Here is a 15,012-nt window from a genome sequence, read left to right as displayed (position 1 = left end):
CTACTAATTAGCCACTTTCTGTTTCTCTCCATCTGTAAGGTAGAGCAGTCTAGAGCGAGTTCAAAGGAATCGGTTTTTCCCATAAATTCACTGTCCCCCTGAGGCTGTCACAATATGACTGGTGGATAAGACGGCCGGCAAAGGAAGGAGCACAGCCCGGCCACTTCCTGGATGCCCGGGGCAGCCTACAGATGGAGGCCACAAGACACACCCTTGCCACTCAGCCAGGGACTGTCATCAGTACAGAACCCTGTGTGCAGCCTCAGGGGTCACTGTGAAACTTTCTGCTCAGGGAAGCCTGGCAGGATACCAGAAGAGGACCAGCAGGTAGACAGTGTCTGCCAAGGATCACAGAAGAAGACACTCAGAAACTGACCACAGGTGAGTCTGCCACAAACAGCTTGCAAAATGACAACAACCAAAAACATATTTGGACCACTTCTGATCTTGCCTATCAGTGCCGACAGCGACAGGAAGACGTCAGGGGTCTAAACCCTGACCCTCCAGGGACTGTTGCTAACACAATGTGCTCTGGAGACCCCAGCTGTCCCCAGGACTGAGATCCAAAAGCACTCTTGAAGTCTTGGCAGAAGACTTAACTCTTACTCAGACCTGACCGCTCCCCAAGCAGTAAGGAACTTGCCCCGAGTGCCCTCCCAGCAGGAGGGCCCCAGTACAAACTACTCTAGCTCTGAAGAGAGCCATTGGCCATGCACCCCCCTGAGAAATCAAGGCTGGCTGTGCGGGGGCACTGCAGGCCAGGGTCCTCATCCAGCACAGCATATCATGATGAGACAGGCCACACACTGCCCCATCTGACTGAAGAAAAAGAAAAACGAGTTGAGGCAACATTTAAAACTATTCTTGGCATTTATTGATCTTCACTAGCCAGCAACTCCAAGGGAAAAACAATTTATGGGCTAAGCTGTATGAACTGTCTATCACTTTAACTTACATAATGTTTCTTCAGAGTCTCGATCAAAATAAGACCTTGATTAGTGGAGCAGGCTACGAAGAACAGGCTGGAAACACAAATCACTGCTTTAAGTGGCATGAAGTGGAGCTACATCCTTAGGACCCGACCTCCCACCCTGGAACTCAGCCTAACCACATGAGCCAGCTTTTACATGCACCAGATCTAGAAGCTCCTTCCACAGGAAGTGGGAAAACTGCCTCAAAACCTTTGTGATTAATTCCTTTCTGAGCTTCAGAATCAGGGAAAAACCCTCTCTCCTACCTATGCCATCCATGTTTTCACCAAGCACTCAAGGCTGAAAACCTTAGAGCTGAGTCTCGAGCGTAAATTCTAAAGTGTCCTCAATCGGGGAATTCATCTTCCCCTTAAAACTCAGTAGTCAGGAAGCTTTTTCTGACAAAGATCACAGAGCAAATATTTTTAGGCTCTGGGGGCCATACGGTCTCTTTCACAAGCAACTACTCACCTTTGCCATTATAGCACAAAAAGTCACGGAAAACACTTAAGTAAGCACGCTATGTTCCAACAAAACTTCATTATGGACACTGAAATTTGAATTTCACACAATTATCACATGTCACAAAATTCTGAAAAACAATTCTTGGCTTGCAGGCCCTACAAAAATAGGCAATACACCATATGTGGCCTGTGGGCCACCAGTCTGCCCACCTCTGCTTAAATGTGTAATTACTGTTTTGATCTGTTAACAGTTTTTGTCTCTCTGACCCAGGGCTTAATCGTTATTTGTAGCGATAAATAATTTTTCCTCCTAATTTGCTAGTTTTCAGCATCTGTTCCTCTTCCCCACCCTCCAGGAATCAACCCCCTCTTTTCTTTGGGGGTTTCTGCTAGGGAGTCAACCAAGAAGCCCCATCTATCTCACCAGGGGGTGGGTTTATAATCCCAGATGGCCAACCAGACTACGCTAGCCCCTGGAAAACAGTGATTGGCCCAGTAGTGGGCGGGCACTGCTAGCAGAGCCAATCAGTGATTCAATCCCTCAGGAGAGGCAGATCTCTTTCTGGGGAACACAGTACTAATCCCCCGGGCTGGGGGCGTCCATGTTGCCCCCAGTGAAAAGATTCCAACTATACAGGAGGCCCACAACACGAGGCTTAAGGCCGAGGGGTAACAGGGTCCTAAAACTGTCATTTCAACCCCATGTTCATCCCTGCCTTCTAATAGGTAACCCACGCCAATACATTCTCTCTTTTCATTAAGTAATCTTGCACTGGATTTCTGACACAACCAAAGAATCCTGACTAATTATATCACATCAAATTCTATTTGAAAGTTGGCAGGGTAGCGATTCATGCATAAAAAATGACACTGGCTGTGTTCCACCATGTATTTAGAGTCACTTTTCCCCTGTTAAACTCCAAGCTGCTGGAGGACACAATTCATTTCTGAGACATCTTTATGCCCTCTGTAGTGATTCACTCAGTACCTTGAACTTGGTAGGTATTCTATGAATATTATACAGATACTACTTTCCTTGGATGGGGGAAGCCAACGGGGAGAAGGGCAAATAAACATGGAGCAACATGAACACGTACCTAGCCATGACCATACACCGGGACACTACTCAGATTCCAGACATAGTTTATATTCCCAGGGGGCTCACAGAGCTAACCCCCACTCCCCAACCAACAGCCCACAAACCACACACACCAGGCTGAGTCACACAGGCTGCTCCGCCCTTTGAACACCCAAGGGTGTCTACCCAATGCCAGGACAGACTGACAGAGGATTGCTACTACCTCTCTGACCTCAAGTATGTTCTTTCTAATAATGAAGTTCTTCTTTCCAGCTCCTCTTCTAACTCAGGCAAAAAAGACCTGAAGGGAAAAGCATCCTGACATGGGAACTATCCCCTCAAGCAAGAAGGACTGCCCTGATGCCAAGACCTTGTGTGACTGACCCCAAGACAATGACAAATCTGACCTCTGTCCCACATTTTCCTTACATAAACCTGAAAGTGGAGCGCCTGCGTGGCTCAGTCAGTTAAGCCTCTGCCTTCAGCTCAGGTCATGATTCCAGGGTCCTGGGCTTGAGCCCCACATGGGGCTCTCTGCTCCCCACATGGGGAAGCGGGGAGCCTGCTTCCCCCTCTGTTTGCCTCTCTGCTTACTTCTGATCTCTGTATCAAATAAATAAATAAAATCTTAAAAAAAAAAAAAAAAGAAGAAGAAGAAGAAGAAGAAAGAAAGAAAGTGCTTCCGGCCCTTTGGAGACGCTAGTCCATCATCTTCCTGGTGTCGCCTCACTGTAATAAATTCCTTTCTTTTTTTCACCACCAATCCTCTCTCTGCCCTTGATTTTGTCAGCGGCCAGTGGCCAGTGGTCAAACCGGGTCTGTTTGGAACCCCGAGCACAGTGCTCTTGCACCCCTGTGCCCTGGCTATAGGATCACAGCACACTGGTTCCCTACCAGTCTTTTTTTTTTTTTTTTTTGCCACCCAGCATCCCAGAAGAGGGGGCAGGGGGCAGGCAGGAACAGGGGTCAGGCAGGGAGCTGGATTTGTGGGCTGGTCCCAGGACTTAGTGCCCCTCTCCACCACCCACCAACCCAAGGGCAGGTAGGACAAGCACAGTGATGGGTTATGAGCTCCCTTTAGGCTGGTGCAGCTGGCTCCTGGGGCAGGGGGCGGGGCGGTGGAAAGCTTGCCTTCAGAGCGTTCCCTACAAATGAAGAGTCCAGAGCAGCTGGCCATCACTTCAAACACTGGGAATATCAGCTGTACCAGTCCTGCCCACAAAGTCCCACCCTGGGGCAGCAGAGACAAATCACTCCAGGAATGAGGGGAAGAACTTGGTTTGCACCCAGCATGGACACATCAGTAAGGCAGGAAAGCTAGCCACATGCAGGCCCAGGCAGGGTATCCCACTAGCACCAATGGTCTTTCAACTCAACCAGTCGACTAAAGATAAAGAAAAAACTTTCAAGAGACTGCTACCTAGCTGTAAAAACAGGACCTAAATGGCATGTGAAAACAGTTTCGCCCCAACTAAGCATATGGCTCTTCCTCTCCCTGAAAAAGCAACTGGTATTAGTACCACACCCGCCGTGAGGCTAAGAAAGCCGAAGCAACCCATGGAAGTTAGCGGCTTTTCTGCTGACACAACCCCGCCTCCCAACCAGAGCAGCCCAGGTCCCTGCCCCACAGATGTGTGGGTCCAGCTCTTCAAAAACTTCTCTGAACTTTTAAGTTTTTTGAGATGCTTAAACCAGTGTTTGGCAATCATAAAAACCTACTAATTCATCTGCTAAGTGGCCGTAACATATATGTCAACTATGTTGGTCAAGCACCTTTTTAAGTGCATGTAGGCATTGTCTCAATCCTCAGAGCCCTGGAGGAAGGCTAGTCTCTCCATTTCCCTGAGGCTTGGAGAAGTTAAACAACGTGCCCAAGGTTTCCCAAATGCTGAACTTCTGGCACCAGGATAGAGTGAAAAACCTGTGGCCATAATATTTTGTAGTTGCTCGCAACGAGACAGAATCTGTCCCTCTACATTTTAAGCCCTGACTTTATCACATGACTTCTTTTTTTTTTTTTTGCCTCAGCCAAAAGGACATTACCAAACCTGACGGAAGCAGAGCTTTAAATCGTGCTTGACTAGGGTTAGCCCTCCTTCTACGTCAGTAGTAATTTCAACCCCAAGGCCATTGTGGAAAGAAGCCAGGGCATTAGCATCTCAGAGGATGAGTGAAAACATGAGGAAGCCCAACCAACCCACAAAATTACAGAAAGTAAGACACTGCTGTTTCTCTCTCTCTCTTTTTAAAGATATTTGAGAGAGAGAGAGCAGGGGGAGAGGCAGAGAGAGAATCCTGAGCAGATCCCACACTGAGCACAGGGCCCCACATAGGGCTGGATCTCACGACCCATGAGATCATGACCTGATCCAAAACCAAGAGTTGGATGCTCAAATGACTGAGACCCCAAGCTCCTATACATTGCTATTTTTAAAGTACTAAGTGCTGGGACATCTGGGTGGATCAGTAGGTTAAGCACCTGCCTTCCACTCAGGTCACAAGCCCAGGGTCCTGGGATCTAGTTCCACATCGAGCTCCCTGCTCAGGGGGGAGTCTGCTTCTCCCTCTGCCTGTTGTTCCCCTAGCTGGTACTATCTTTCTCTCCGACAAATAAAATCTTTTTAAAAAATGAAAAAAATAAAAAATAAATAAACCAGTAAGTGTTGGGCTGGTTATTCCACACCAAAAGCTCACTGAAATAATCACTAAGTTATCACCAGTAAATCAGTATCGACAAGTGGGAATAAAGAATGTGAGACAAAGAAAAAACCTCTTCACTTCTTCCCCATTTCTCTCAAGGGCATAATGAGAAAAAACAGAGTTTAAATTTCATCAGGAAAAGAATATATTTAGACCAGAGGGAAAAATTACTGGCAGCAAGGAAGCCTAAAGACAGAGGCAGGGAGACTGAGTTGTCCCACTGTCACCCTTACTCAGGTTTCCAGGAACCATCCACTCATTGTTCTTGCTCAGGAATCACATTGTGCAAGAATACCATTCCACAGCCCAGGGCTCCCAGTGAATTCTTTCAGGGCTTCTGGAGAAGACGCATGACAGTGGGAGTCTAAACCGCGGAGAGCCAGGCCAAGCTGCCTGCGCACACGGCTCATTGGAGCCAAAGTCCCAGTGACTTCCCCTTCTTGGCTGGGCAAGGAACGAACTCTCCAACAAAGGTATCTGCCCAGAGACCCGTCTGGCTCACAGAGCAGCTCTTCATGCCAAGGAGCAGTAACTGGTGGAGCCAGAAAAGAAATTCCAGAGAGAAGTGGGGGCAGCACCAGGCAAAAAGGGAAAAGCAAGTTGGTTGTTCCAGGAATAAGCTGAAACTTTCCTCTTTCTGGAATGGACATAAAGTTAGAGCTCTCCATCAAACACACAGCCTACAGTACATGGAAGGCAGCAGGAAGAGAAAAACTCTGGCCTAGATGAACCACTGTGTTAGGAGCAGGAGACACGGCTTCTTGGCCCGGTTCCACTGTTGATTCCTGTGTGTTCTGGCACAAGGTAATCACACTTCCACCGGTTTAATAGCCCTTGAAGGGCGAGCCACTCTATGCTGTTCCACTAGGGGCTGCGCACACACAAACGAATGAGACATGGCCCTTGACTTGCAGACACTCACAGACCAGTGAGAGGAAAACAAACACCGCGCCATGGTTTCCACATGTGGAATACAGGCAAAAGAGACCTATCACAAGGTCGGTGTGACCAATAAATGAGAAAAGTAGTGAACGCACATGATACACCACTTGGTACATAACAGGCCCTCGATAAACAGTCATTACTAATTACAGTAACAAAGGGATGGACACTGCCCGAGGAATACAGACGCAAAACCCTTCATCTGCTTTGGGAAGGGGTTGGTTCATGGGAACACTTCTTGGAAGAGATGTCTGAACCAAACAGTCACATTATTACTATAGTAACACTGTAACTAAGCTAAACAGTAACATTATTAATGATTTATGTGAGGCAGCCCTTTAAGCCTCACAAATATACAAAATATGTGTGTAATTTGCAATTACTGCCCTTTAGCATGAACTCTCCTCATTTAACAGATGAATAAATAACTAAGAGTTTATACACCCTGTATGTAAGAGACTTAGGATTTGAACTTTAACTGGCAGAGTCCCAAGGCTCGGGGCTATACTTGAAAAGATGAGCGACTTAGCTAGAAAAGGTAGGAGTATGAGGGAGGGGGTGGGGTTGGGAAACAAGCATTCCCAGGAAAGGCAGTAACAGCAGAAGGGAGCAGCACACAAAGGTCCAGCTCATAAAAGGAATTCCGTCTCACTGGGTCTCCATTTCTTCACAAACTACATAAAGGCAGAAGGAAGGCAATCCACCTTTGTTAGGCCCCTCTTTCTGTAAACCATTGTGCTAGCTGCATTCTGTGATTTCCTAAATCCTCACAGCAGCCGAGGAGGAGGCAAGAGGATTCTGTTTTATAAATGACACAATGGCCTTCCTCTACCAGATCCTCCTCCAACACTGATGGTCCCGCATGGGTCCCTCTTAAGTGAGAATTTATGTCATTTGCAGCCCTCAAACACAGCCCCACGCACAGGAAATGTTCACTTCACCTCTCCTTTCAGCTACTCCTATTTCCTAGAAGTAAGTACACTAGAATATTCTATCCCAGAATTCAGAGATCTGGGAAAAAAACAAAAAACAAAAAACACCCCAGATCAAGGTCTACGTACTGCTGGAAAACTGTTCCCCACACAAGTCGCACTGTATCTCTTTACTGCTACTAAAAAGGACAAAATGGTAGATAGTGGTTAAAAGTAGGAAGCCTTCTACAACTTTGCATTTTAAGTGTATAGTTTGACACATTCCAAATGAAGTATACACCTGTGAACCCACCACCAAAATCAGGATTTAAAATTTTGATTACTCCAAAAAGTTCCGTCATATCCCTTTGAAGGCGATCCCCACTCCAGTCCCCCACACCTTCAGGCAACCACTAATCTACTTTATTTTATTACTATGTTACTGTGGATTAACTACGTCTGTCCTAGATAATCACATATGTGGAGTCCTACAGTCTGTATTCTTTTGTTTAGGGCTTCTTTACTCAGCACGTTTTTGAGATTCATCCAAGTTGTATCAACAGTTTGTTCATTTTTATTGTTGAGTTGCATTCTGTTGTGTAAATATATCAAAATTTGTTTATTCACTCGTCTGGTGATTAATATTTTGTTTGTTCTAGTTTGGGGCTACTGTGAATAAAGATGCTATGAACATTTGTGCACAAGTCTGTAGTGGACAAATGTATTCATTTCTCTCTTTTTTTTTTAAAGATTATTTATTTATTTGACAGACAGAGATTACAAGTAGGCAGAGAGGCAGGCAGAGAGACAAGAGGAAGCAGGCTCCCTGCCAAGCAGAGAGCCCGATACGGAGCTCGATCCCAGGACCCTGGAATCATGACCTGAGCGAAAGGCAGAGGCTTTAACCCACTGAGCCACCCAGGCGCCCCTGTATTCATTTCTCTTAAGTCAATGCTGAGATGTGGGGTTGATGGACTGGTTGTATGGTTTAACTTCAGAAGAAACTACCAAACTCTCTCCCAAAGTGGTTGTCCCTTTCCCTGGCTGCTTTTAAGAAACTTGCTTTATCACTGTTTTCAACAACTTCACTGTTTTTGGGGGGAAGGGGTGGTTTGTTTGTTTTTTGTTTTTTTATTTTTTTGCTTCTTGGTTAATAGCTTTTTTAGTATATAATTTTTTTTTTAAGATTTTATTTATTTGACAGACAGAGATCACAAGTAGGCAGAGAAGCAGGCAGAGATAGGAGGAAGCAGGTTCCCCACCGAGCAGAGAGCCCGATGTGGGGCTCGATCCCAGGACCCCGGGATCACAACCCGAGCCAAAAGCAGAGGCCTTAATCCACTGAGCTACCCAGGCGCCCCAATTTTCTTCTTTTTTTAAATATTTTTTTATTTATTTGACACAGAGAGATTGAGCATAAGCAGGCAGAATAGCAGACAGAGGGAGAGGGAAAAGCAGGCTTCCCAATGAGCAGGGAGCCCAACATGGGACTCGATCCCAGGACCCTGGGATCATGACCCAAGTCAAAGTCAGTCCCTAACCAACTGAGCCACCCAGGTGCCCCTACAATTTTATTTTTTTTTAAGATTTATTTACTTGAGAGAGAATGAGAGAGAGACTATAATTTTACTTTTTAAAGATTTATTTACTTGAGGAGCGCCTGGGTGGCTCAGTGGGTTAAGCCTCTGCCTTCGGCTCAGGTCATGATCTCAGCATCCTAGGAGGGGGTCCTGGGAGCGGGTCCTGGGACTGAGCCCTGCATCAGCTCTCTGCTCAGCAGGGAGCCTGCTTCCCTCTCTCTGCCTACTGCTCTGCCTACTTCTGATCTCTCTCACTCCGTCAAGTAAGTAATTTTTTTTTAAAAGATTTTTTTTTTTTTTTTTTTTTTTTGACAGAGAGAGAGATCACAAGTAGGCAGAGAGGCAGGTAGAGAGAGAGGAAGGGAAGCAGGTTCCCTGCTGAGCAGAGAGCCCAATGCGGGACTTGATCCCAGAATCCTGAGATCATGACCTGAGCCGAAGGCAGCGGCCCAACCCACTGAGCCACCCAGGCGCCCCAAGTAAGTAAATTTTTTTAAAAAGATTTATTTACTTGAGAGAGAACGAAAGAGAGAGAGTGAACAAGTCTCTGAGAGGCAGAGAGAGAGAGAGAGAGAATCTCAAGCAGACTTCCTACCAAGTGCAGAGCCTGAAACGGGGCTCGATCCCACTCAGGACCAAGATCATGACCTGATCTGAAACCAAGAACTGGAAACTTAACCAACTGCGCCATCCTGGCACCCCTACTAGTATATAATTTTCATACAATAAACCCCATATGTTTCACGTGTATCATTTGAAGAATATATATATGTAATCATCACAACCAAGATTATAAACATATTACCCCCAAAAGTTTCTTTGTGCCCCTCTAATTCTTCCCTTCCCCCTTCCCTCACTCCCCACAGGACCATTGGTCTGCATTTCATCACTACAGATCAGTTTATAATTTCTAGAGTTACATAAATGGCATCACACAGGGGGCGCCTGGGAGGCTCAGTCATTAAGCGTCTGCTTTTGACTCAGTCATGATCCAGGGTCCTAGGATAAAGCCTCGAGTTGGGCTCCCTGCTCAGCCAGGAGCCTGCTCATCCCTCTGCCCCTCCCCTGCTCAGTGCTCTTTCCCTCCCTCTCTCAAATAAAATCTCAAAAAAAAAAAAAAGTATAAACTATTTCCACCTATATAAAATAGAGAAAGCAAAAACAAGTCTACAGTGATAGAAAGCACATCAGTGGTTGCCCGAAGGTCTAAGGAGAAATGAGCATCAGAAGCGCAAGTGTACTTCTGGGGTGGTGGAAATGTTCTATCCTAATTATGGTGGTAGATGCATGTGAGGATTTATCAAACATCACACATCAAACCTTCCGCTAAAGTGGCTGTCTTTTATCCAATATAAATTACACCTCAATAAAGTTTATCAGGAAATAAAAAAAGGCTGAAGAAGCCAGAGGCCAGAAAAATGGAGAACATAGGGCTATGGACCACGTCTGTTCAGTCACGGTGTGTTAATGGCGACAGGTGTGAGAAGGGAGGGCTCAAGAGGAGTGAGGGGGGCTGATGGAATTGACTGGCCAGCTTAGGAGCCACTTCTGAAATTGGCATTTTTTTCAAAAATTATAAAATATGCATAACATAAAATTTACCATTTTAACCATTTTCAAGCATACAGTTCTGGCAGTGAATACATTCATGTTGTTATGCAACTACCCTCACGGTCAGGGTTGTTAAGGTGTCAGTTTTGCTTTAACTGATCTGTAGATTCAAGGCCATCCCACTGAAAATCCCAGTAACCTTTCTGTGTAGAATTGACAAATTATATCCAAAACAGAAATGGAAACACAAAGGGCCTAGAACAGACAAAACAGCTTTGAAGAAGAAAAACAAAGATGGGGCACTCAGACTACCTGATTTCCAGATTTATTACAAAGCTGCAATTATCAGCAGTGTGGTGTTGGTGTGAAGCTAAATATAACAGATCAAATAGAACAGAAGGAAGAATTCAGAAACAGACATGTACACATGTAGTCCATTGAGTTTTGACAAAGATTCCGAGGCAGTTCAATAGAGGAAAAATCATCTCGTCAACAAATGTTGCCCCAATGGTTGTGTATTCTTATGCAGAAAAATAAACCCATAAAGAAAACTGAGCTCTCGGTGGATCACAGGTCTAACTCTATGAATTACAGGCACAGAGTGCCTTCTGAAAGAAGACAGAAGACTATCGTGGTGACCTCTGTTGCAGCAGAGTTTTTAATATGGGACACCAAAGGCACAACCAAGTCTAAAGGAAAAAAAAAAAAAAAAAAAAATCAAGAAACTGAGCTTCATCTAAATAAAAAACATTTGCTTTTCCAAAGACACAGAGACGAAAAGGCAAGCCACAGACTAAAACCAGATATTGGCAAAACATCCATCTGTCAGGTAGTCTTGTCTAGAATATATAAAGACCTCTTAAAATTTAATAATAAAAAGATAACCCAATTGGAAAAATGGGTAAACCTTTGAACAGAGGCCTTACTAATGAAGATATCTGGGTGGCATAAAAGCACATGAGAAGATAGTGAACATAGTGAGTCACAAGGGGCAGGTCATTCAGATCACAGTGAGATACCCCTCCACACCTACTGGAATGTCTAGAGACTGCAGGTCAGTAGAACATGCAACTCGATCTCAGGGTCATGAGTTCAAGCCCCATGTTCAGTGTAAAGCTTACTGCAAACTAAATAACTAACTAGTCAAAGACTTGTTATAAAGATTAAAAACACTATTCAATAGCTTTCACACCAAAATAACACACACAAGAGAATGCAACAACTGTTCAATTTCAACTAAAATTCAAAACATAGTAACTAGCAAGTACTTCTCACCTCTGTGCATAATCTTGTGCTTCTCCCTCAGGTATGTCAGACCTTTTATTACCTAGAAGAAAGACAATGTCACAAGATGGGAAATTGAAATGATGGTGGTTAGTCAGCCTCCGTATTTTAAAATGATCTAGAAAATATTTCATCTAACATCACAAATTTGCCTTCTTTCCTTATTTTGTATTCAATTTTTAACCTGTCTTATCAAGAAACCATCTTTTTAAATGGTATAGAGTTACTTTAAGCAACATTGATTATTTCAGGTTTAGACAACTTTAAAAACCCTGGTGCTTGAATTCCCTTTTTTTCTAAAGCTGCAATATAAAAAGAGGATTTTTCATGCCACAGTGGGAATTCTTTTGGACACCCTGTCCTATTTCTGTAGACACAGATTTTAATATAAAGAAAGTCACTTTTCAGGTTCTGACAAAAGAGAGAGAGATATTATATCTAGAATCTAGACAGGGAAAATTCTAGCAATAAGACCCTACTCTTCTTACAAACTTTCCCTTTGACTGACTTACTATCTTCCTCCCATGTCCATTTCCTGCCAGCTCATTAACTTCCTGATGAGAGGGCTTGGAAGAAAAATTACACAATATACTCACAGCAATGCTAACTTTTCCTAAAATTTGCTCAGGAATTCTTCCAGCTTTCTTCAGGACTTGATCCAAGGAACCCCCATCCTAAGAAAAAGAAAACCAGCCCATTTAGTGACAGTGTTTCTAACTATTTTTTCAAGTGTTAAACTTCAGCAGGGAAGGATATCTCACATGTGGCAAATCCCCCTGAAGGGTAATGTTTGATTTGTTCCAGACCTCAAAGACAGAAATGCAAAACATTGTGGGAGGATCAAGTAACCAAAAACTCAAATCATATGAATAATCATTAAATGAACTACCAATCCAAAAATCAAAAAAAGCTGTGTTGGGGGCACTTGGCTGATTCAGTCAGTAGAACACATGACTCTTGATCTTGGAGCTAACAGTTCAAGCCCTATATTGGGTGCAGAGATTACTTAAAAATAAAATCTCTGGGGAGAAAAAAAAAGGTTTGTGCTGAACTGAAGGAACAGTATATGGTTAGGACCAGAGGCTCTAGAGGCAAACTGTCTAAATTCACATCCCACCAACTCTGCCACTTACCATCAAGGGAACTTTGACCATGTTACTCACAACTTGTAAAATGGGGGTGGTATTTTAAGGTTACTATAATAACCACAGGTGACTATAAACATTGAACAAGCTAATACATGCAAAGCACTCAGGACAGCATCTAGCCCATAGTAAATGCTCAATAAATGTCAGTCATTTTATCACATTTATCACCAGCATGTAAGTCACAACTTGTATTTGATATTATCCTAACAAATCACAGTTAATAAAATAAAAAGAAAAATGCCACAGAGAGTAATAATTCATTCCACAAATCCTACTAAGTGTCATGAAGGGGTGTTAAGTTCTATGGAGGACAGAGATATAAAAAAAGACCTGTTCCCATCCTCAATACACGTACAGGGGTACCTGGGTGGTTCAGTCGGTTAAGCATCCATCTGCCTTCAGCTCAAGTCATGATCCTGGGGTTCCTGGGATCGAGTCCCACATCAGGCTCCCTGCTCAGCAGAGAGTCTGCTTCTCCCTCTCCCTCTGCCCCTTCTCCCCAACCCCCTTCCCCACTCATGTTCTCTCACTCGCTCTCTCTCAAATAAGTAAAATCTCTAAAAAAATAAAATGTACACAGTAGAAGAGTAAATATACAACTCCTAATAAAACAAGTGCTTAAGAAAAGTGTTACAGGGGTGCCTGGGTGGCTCAGTGAGTTAAGCCTCTGCCTTCAGCTCAGGTCATGATCTCAGGGTCCTGGGATTGAGCCCCATGTCTGGCTCTCTGCTCAGCGGGGAGCCTGCTTCCCCCCTCTCTCTCTGCCTGCTTCTCTGCCTACTTGTGATCTCTGTCTGTCAAATAAATAAGTAAATAAGTCTTTTAAAAAAAGAAAGAAAAGTGTTATACATGCAGAAGAAAGAAGTAATTCTGATTTCGCTTTATAGAATGACATTTGTTGGCTAAAATTAACAACTCAGGAAACAACAGATGCTGGAAAGGATTTGGAGAAAGGGGAACCACCTTTCACTGTTGGTGGGAATACAAACCGGTGCAGCCACTCTGGAAAACAGTATGGAGGTTCCTCAAAAAGTGAAAAATAGAGCTACTCTAGGACCTAGCAATTGTACTACTAGGTTTTATCCAAAGAATACAAATAAAGTATCTTGAAGGGGCTCATACCACACACTGTTCATAGCACCGATGTCTACAATAGCCAAAATTTGGAAAAAGCCAAGATGTCCATCAGCAGATGATAGATAAAGATGTGTCTGTGTTCCCACCATGTGTGCACAACCACATATGCTGGAACATTATGCAGCCATCAAAAATAATAATAATAATAATAATGCCATTTGCAATGACATGGATTAAACTAGAGGATATTATGCTAAGTGAAATAAGTCAATTAGAGAAAGGCAAATATCATATGATTTCACTTATGTGGAATTTAAGAAACACTGAGAAACATAGAGGAAGGGAAGGAAAAATAAATTAAGACAGAAACAGAGAGGGCGCCTGGGTGGCTCAGTGGGTTAAGCCGCTGCCTTCGGCTCAGGTCACGATCTCAGGGTCCTGGGATCGAGTCCCGCATCGGGCTCTCTGCTCAGCAGGGAGCCTGCTTCCTCCTCTCTCTCTCTCTCTGCCTGCCTCTCTGCCTACTTGTGATCTTTCTCTGTCAAATAAATAAATAAAATCTTTAAAAAAAATAAAAAGACAAAAACAGAGAGGGAGACAAACCATAAGAGATTCTTAACCCTAGGAAACAAACTGAGAGCTGCTGGAGGGGAAGGGACTGGAGGATGGGGTAACTGGGTGATGGGCATTAAGGAGGGCACGTGATGCAGTGAGCACCAGGTGCTATACACAACTGATAACCCCTCAATTCTACCTCTGAAACTAGCAATACACTATATGTTAATTAAACTGAGTTTAAATTATAAATTAAAAAAAAAAAAAAGAAAGAAAAAAAGGCACTCAAGGGACACCTGAGTGGCTCAGTTACAGGTCCAACTCTTGATTTCAGCTCAGGTCCTAATCTCCCTCTCCCTCTTTCCCTCACCCTGTTCATACTGCTCGTATGTGCATGCACTCTCTCTCAAGATAAATAAACCATTAAAAATTAGTCTGAGTCTGGGGTGCCTGGGTGGCTCCGATGGTTGGGCATCTGCCTTCAGCTCGGGTCATGGAGGGCAAGGGGTAGAGGGAGAGGGAAAGAGAAACCCAAGTTGATGACCCCTGCTGAGCACAGATACTGCTGGGCTGGATCCCACAACCTTGAAATCAAGACCTGAGCCAAAATCAAGAGTTCGAAGCTCCAATGACTGCGCCATGCAAGAGCCCCATTTTTTGTTGTTGTTTAAGTATCTGAGAGAGAGAGAAAGAGTTAGACTGATTTTTAAAGTATCTCATCTACACTGAGCAGTTACTCGGTCATTTACTA

The 15,012-nt window shown here is 44.0% G+C and overlaps 1 protein-coding gene across 2 annotated transcripts in view; it reads right to left on the bottom strand.

The window, feature by feature from the left end:
• Window positions 1–15,012, bottom strand: part of MAP2K1 (mitogen-activated protein kinase kinase 1) — an 81,037-nt gene that overhangs the window by 16,947 nt on the left and 49,078 nt on the right. For both annotated transcript variants that reach the window (XM_059180885.1, XM_059180886.1), the window contains exons 4-5: window positions 12,078–12,155; window positions 11,473–11,524 (exon numbers count right to left, since the gene is read on the bottom strand). In XM_059180885.1, the coding sequence (XP_059036868.1) occupies window positions 11,473–11,524; window positions 12,078–12,155 (130 nt within the window). The remainder of the gene's footprint in view (window positions 1–11,472; window positions 11,525–12,077; window positions 12,156–15,012) is intronic.

The sequence above is a fragment of the Mustela lutreola genome, chromosome 7, assembly GCF_030435805.1.
Source record: "Mustela lutreola isolate mMusLut2 chromosome 7, mMusLut2.pri, whole genome shotgun sequence".
NCBI lineage: Eukaryota > Metazoa > Chordata > Mammalia > Carnivora > Mustelidae > Mustela > Mustela lutreola.
Note: the sequence above shows the minus strand (reverse complement) of the source record. Positions and strands in the feature narration are given on the sequence as shown.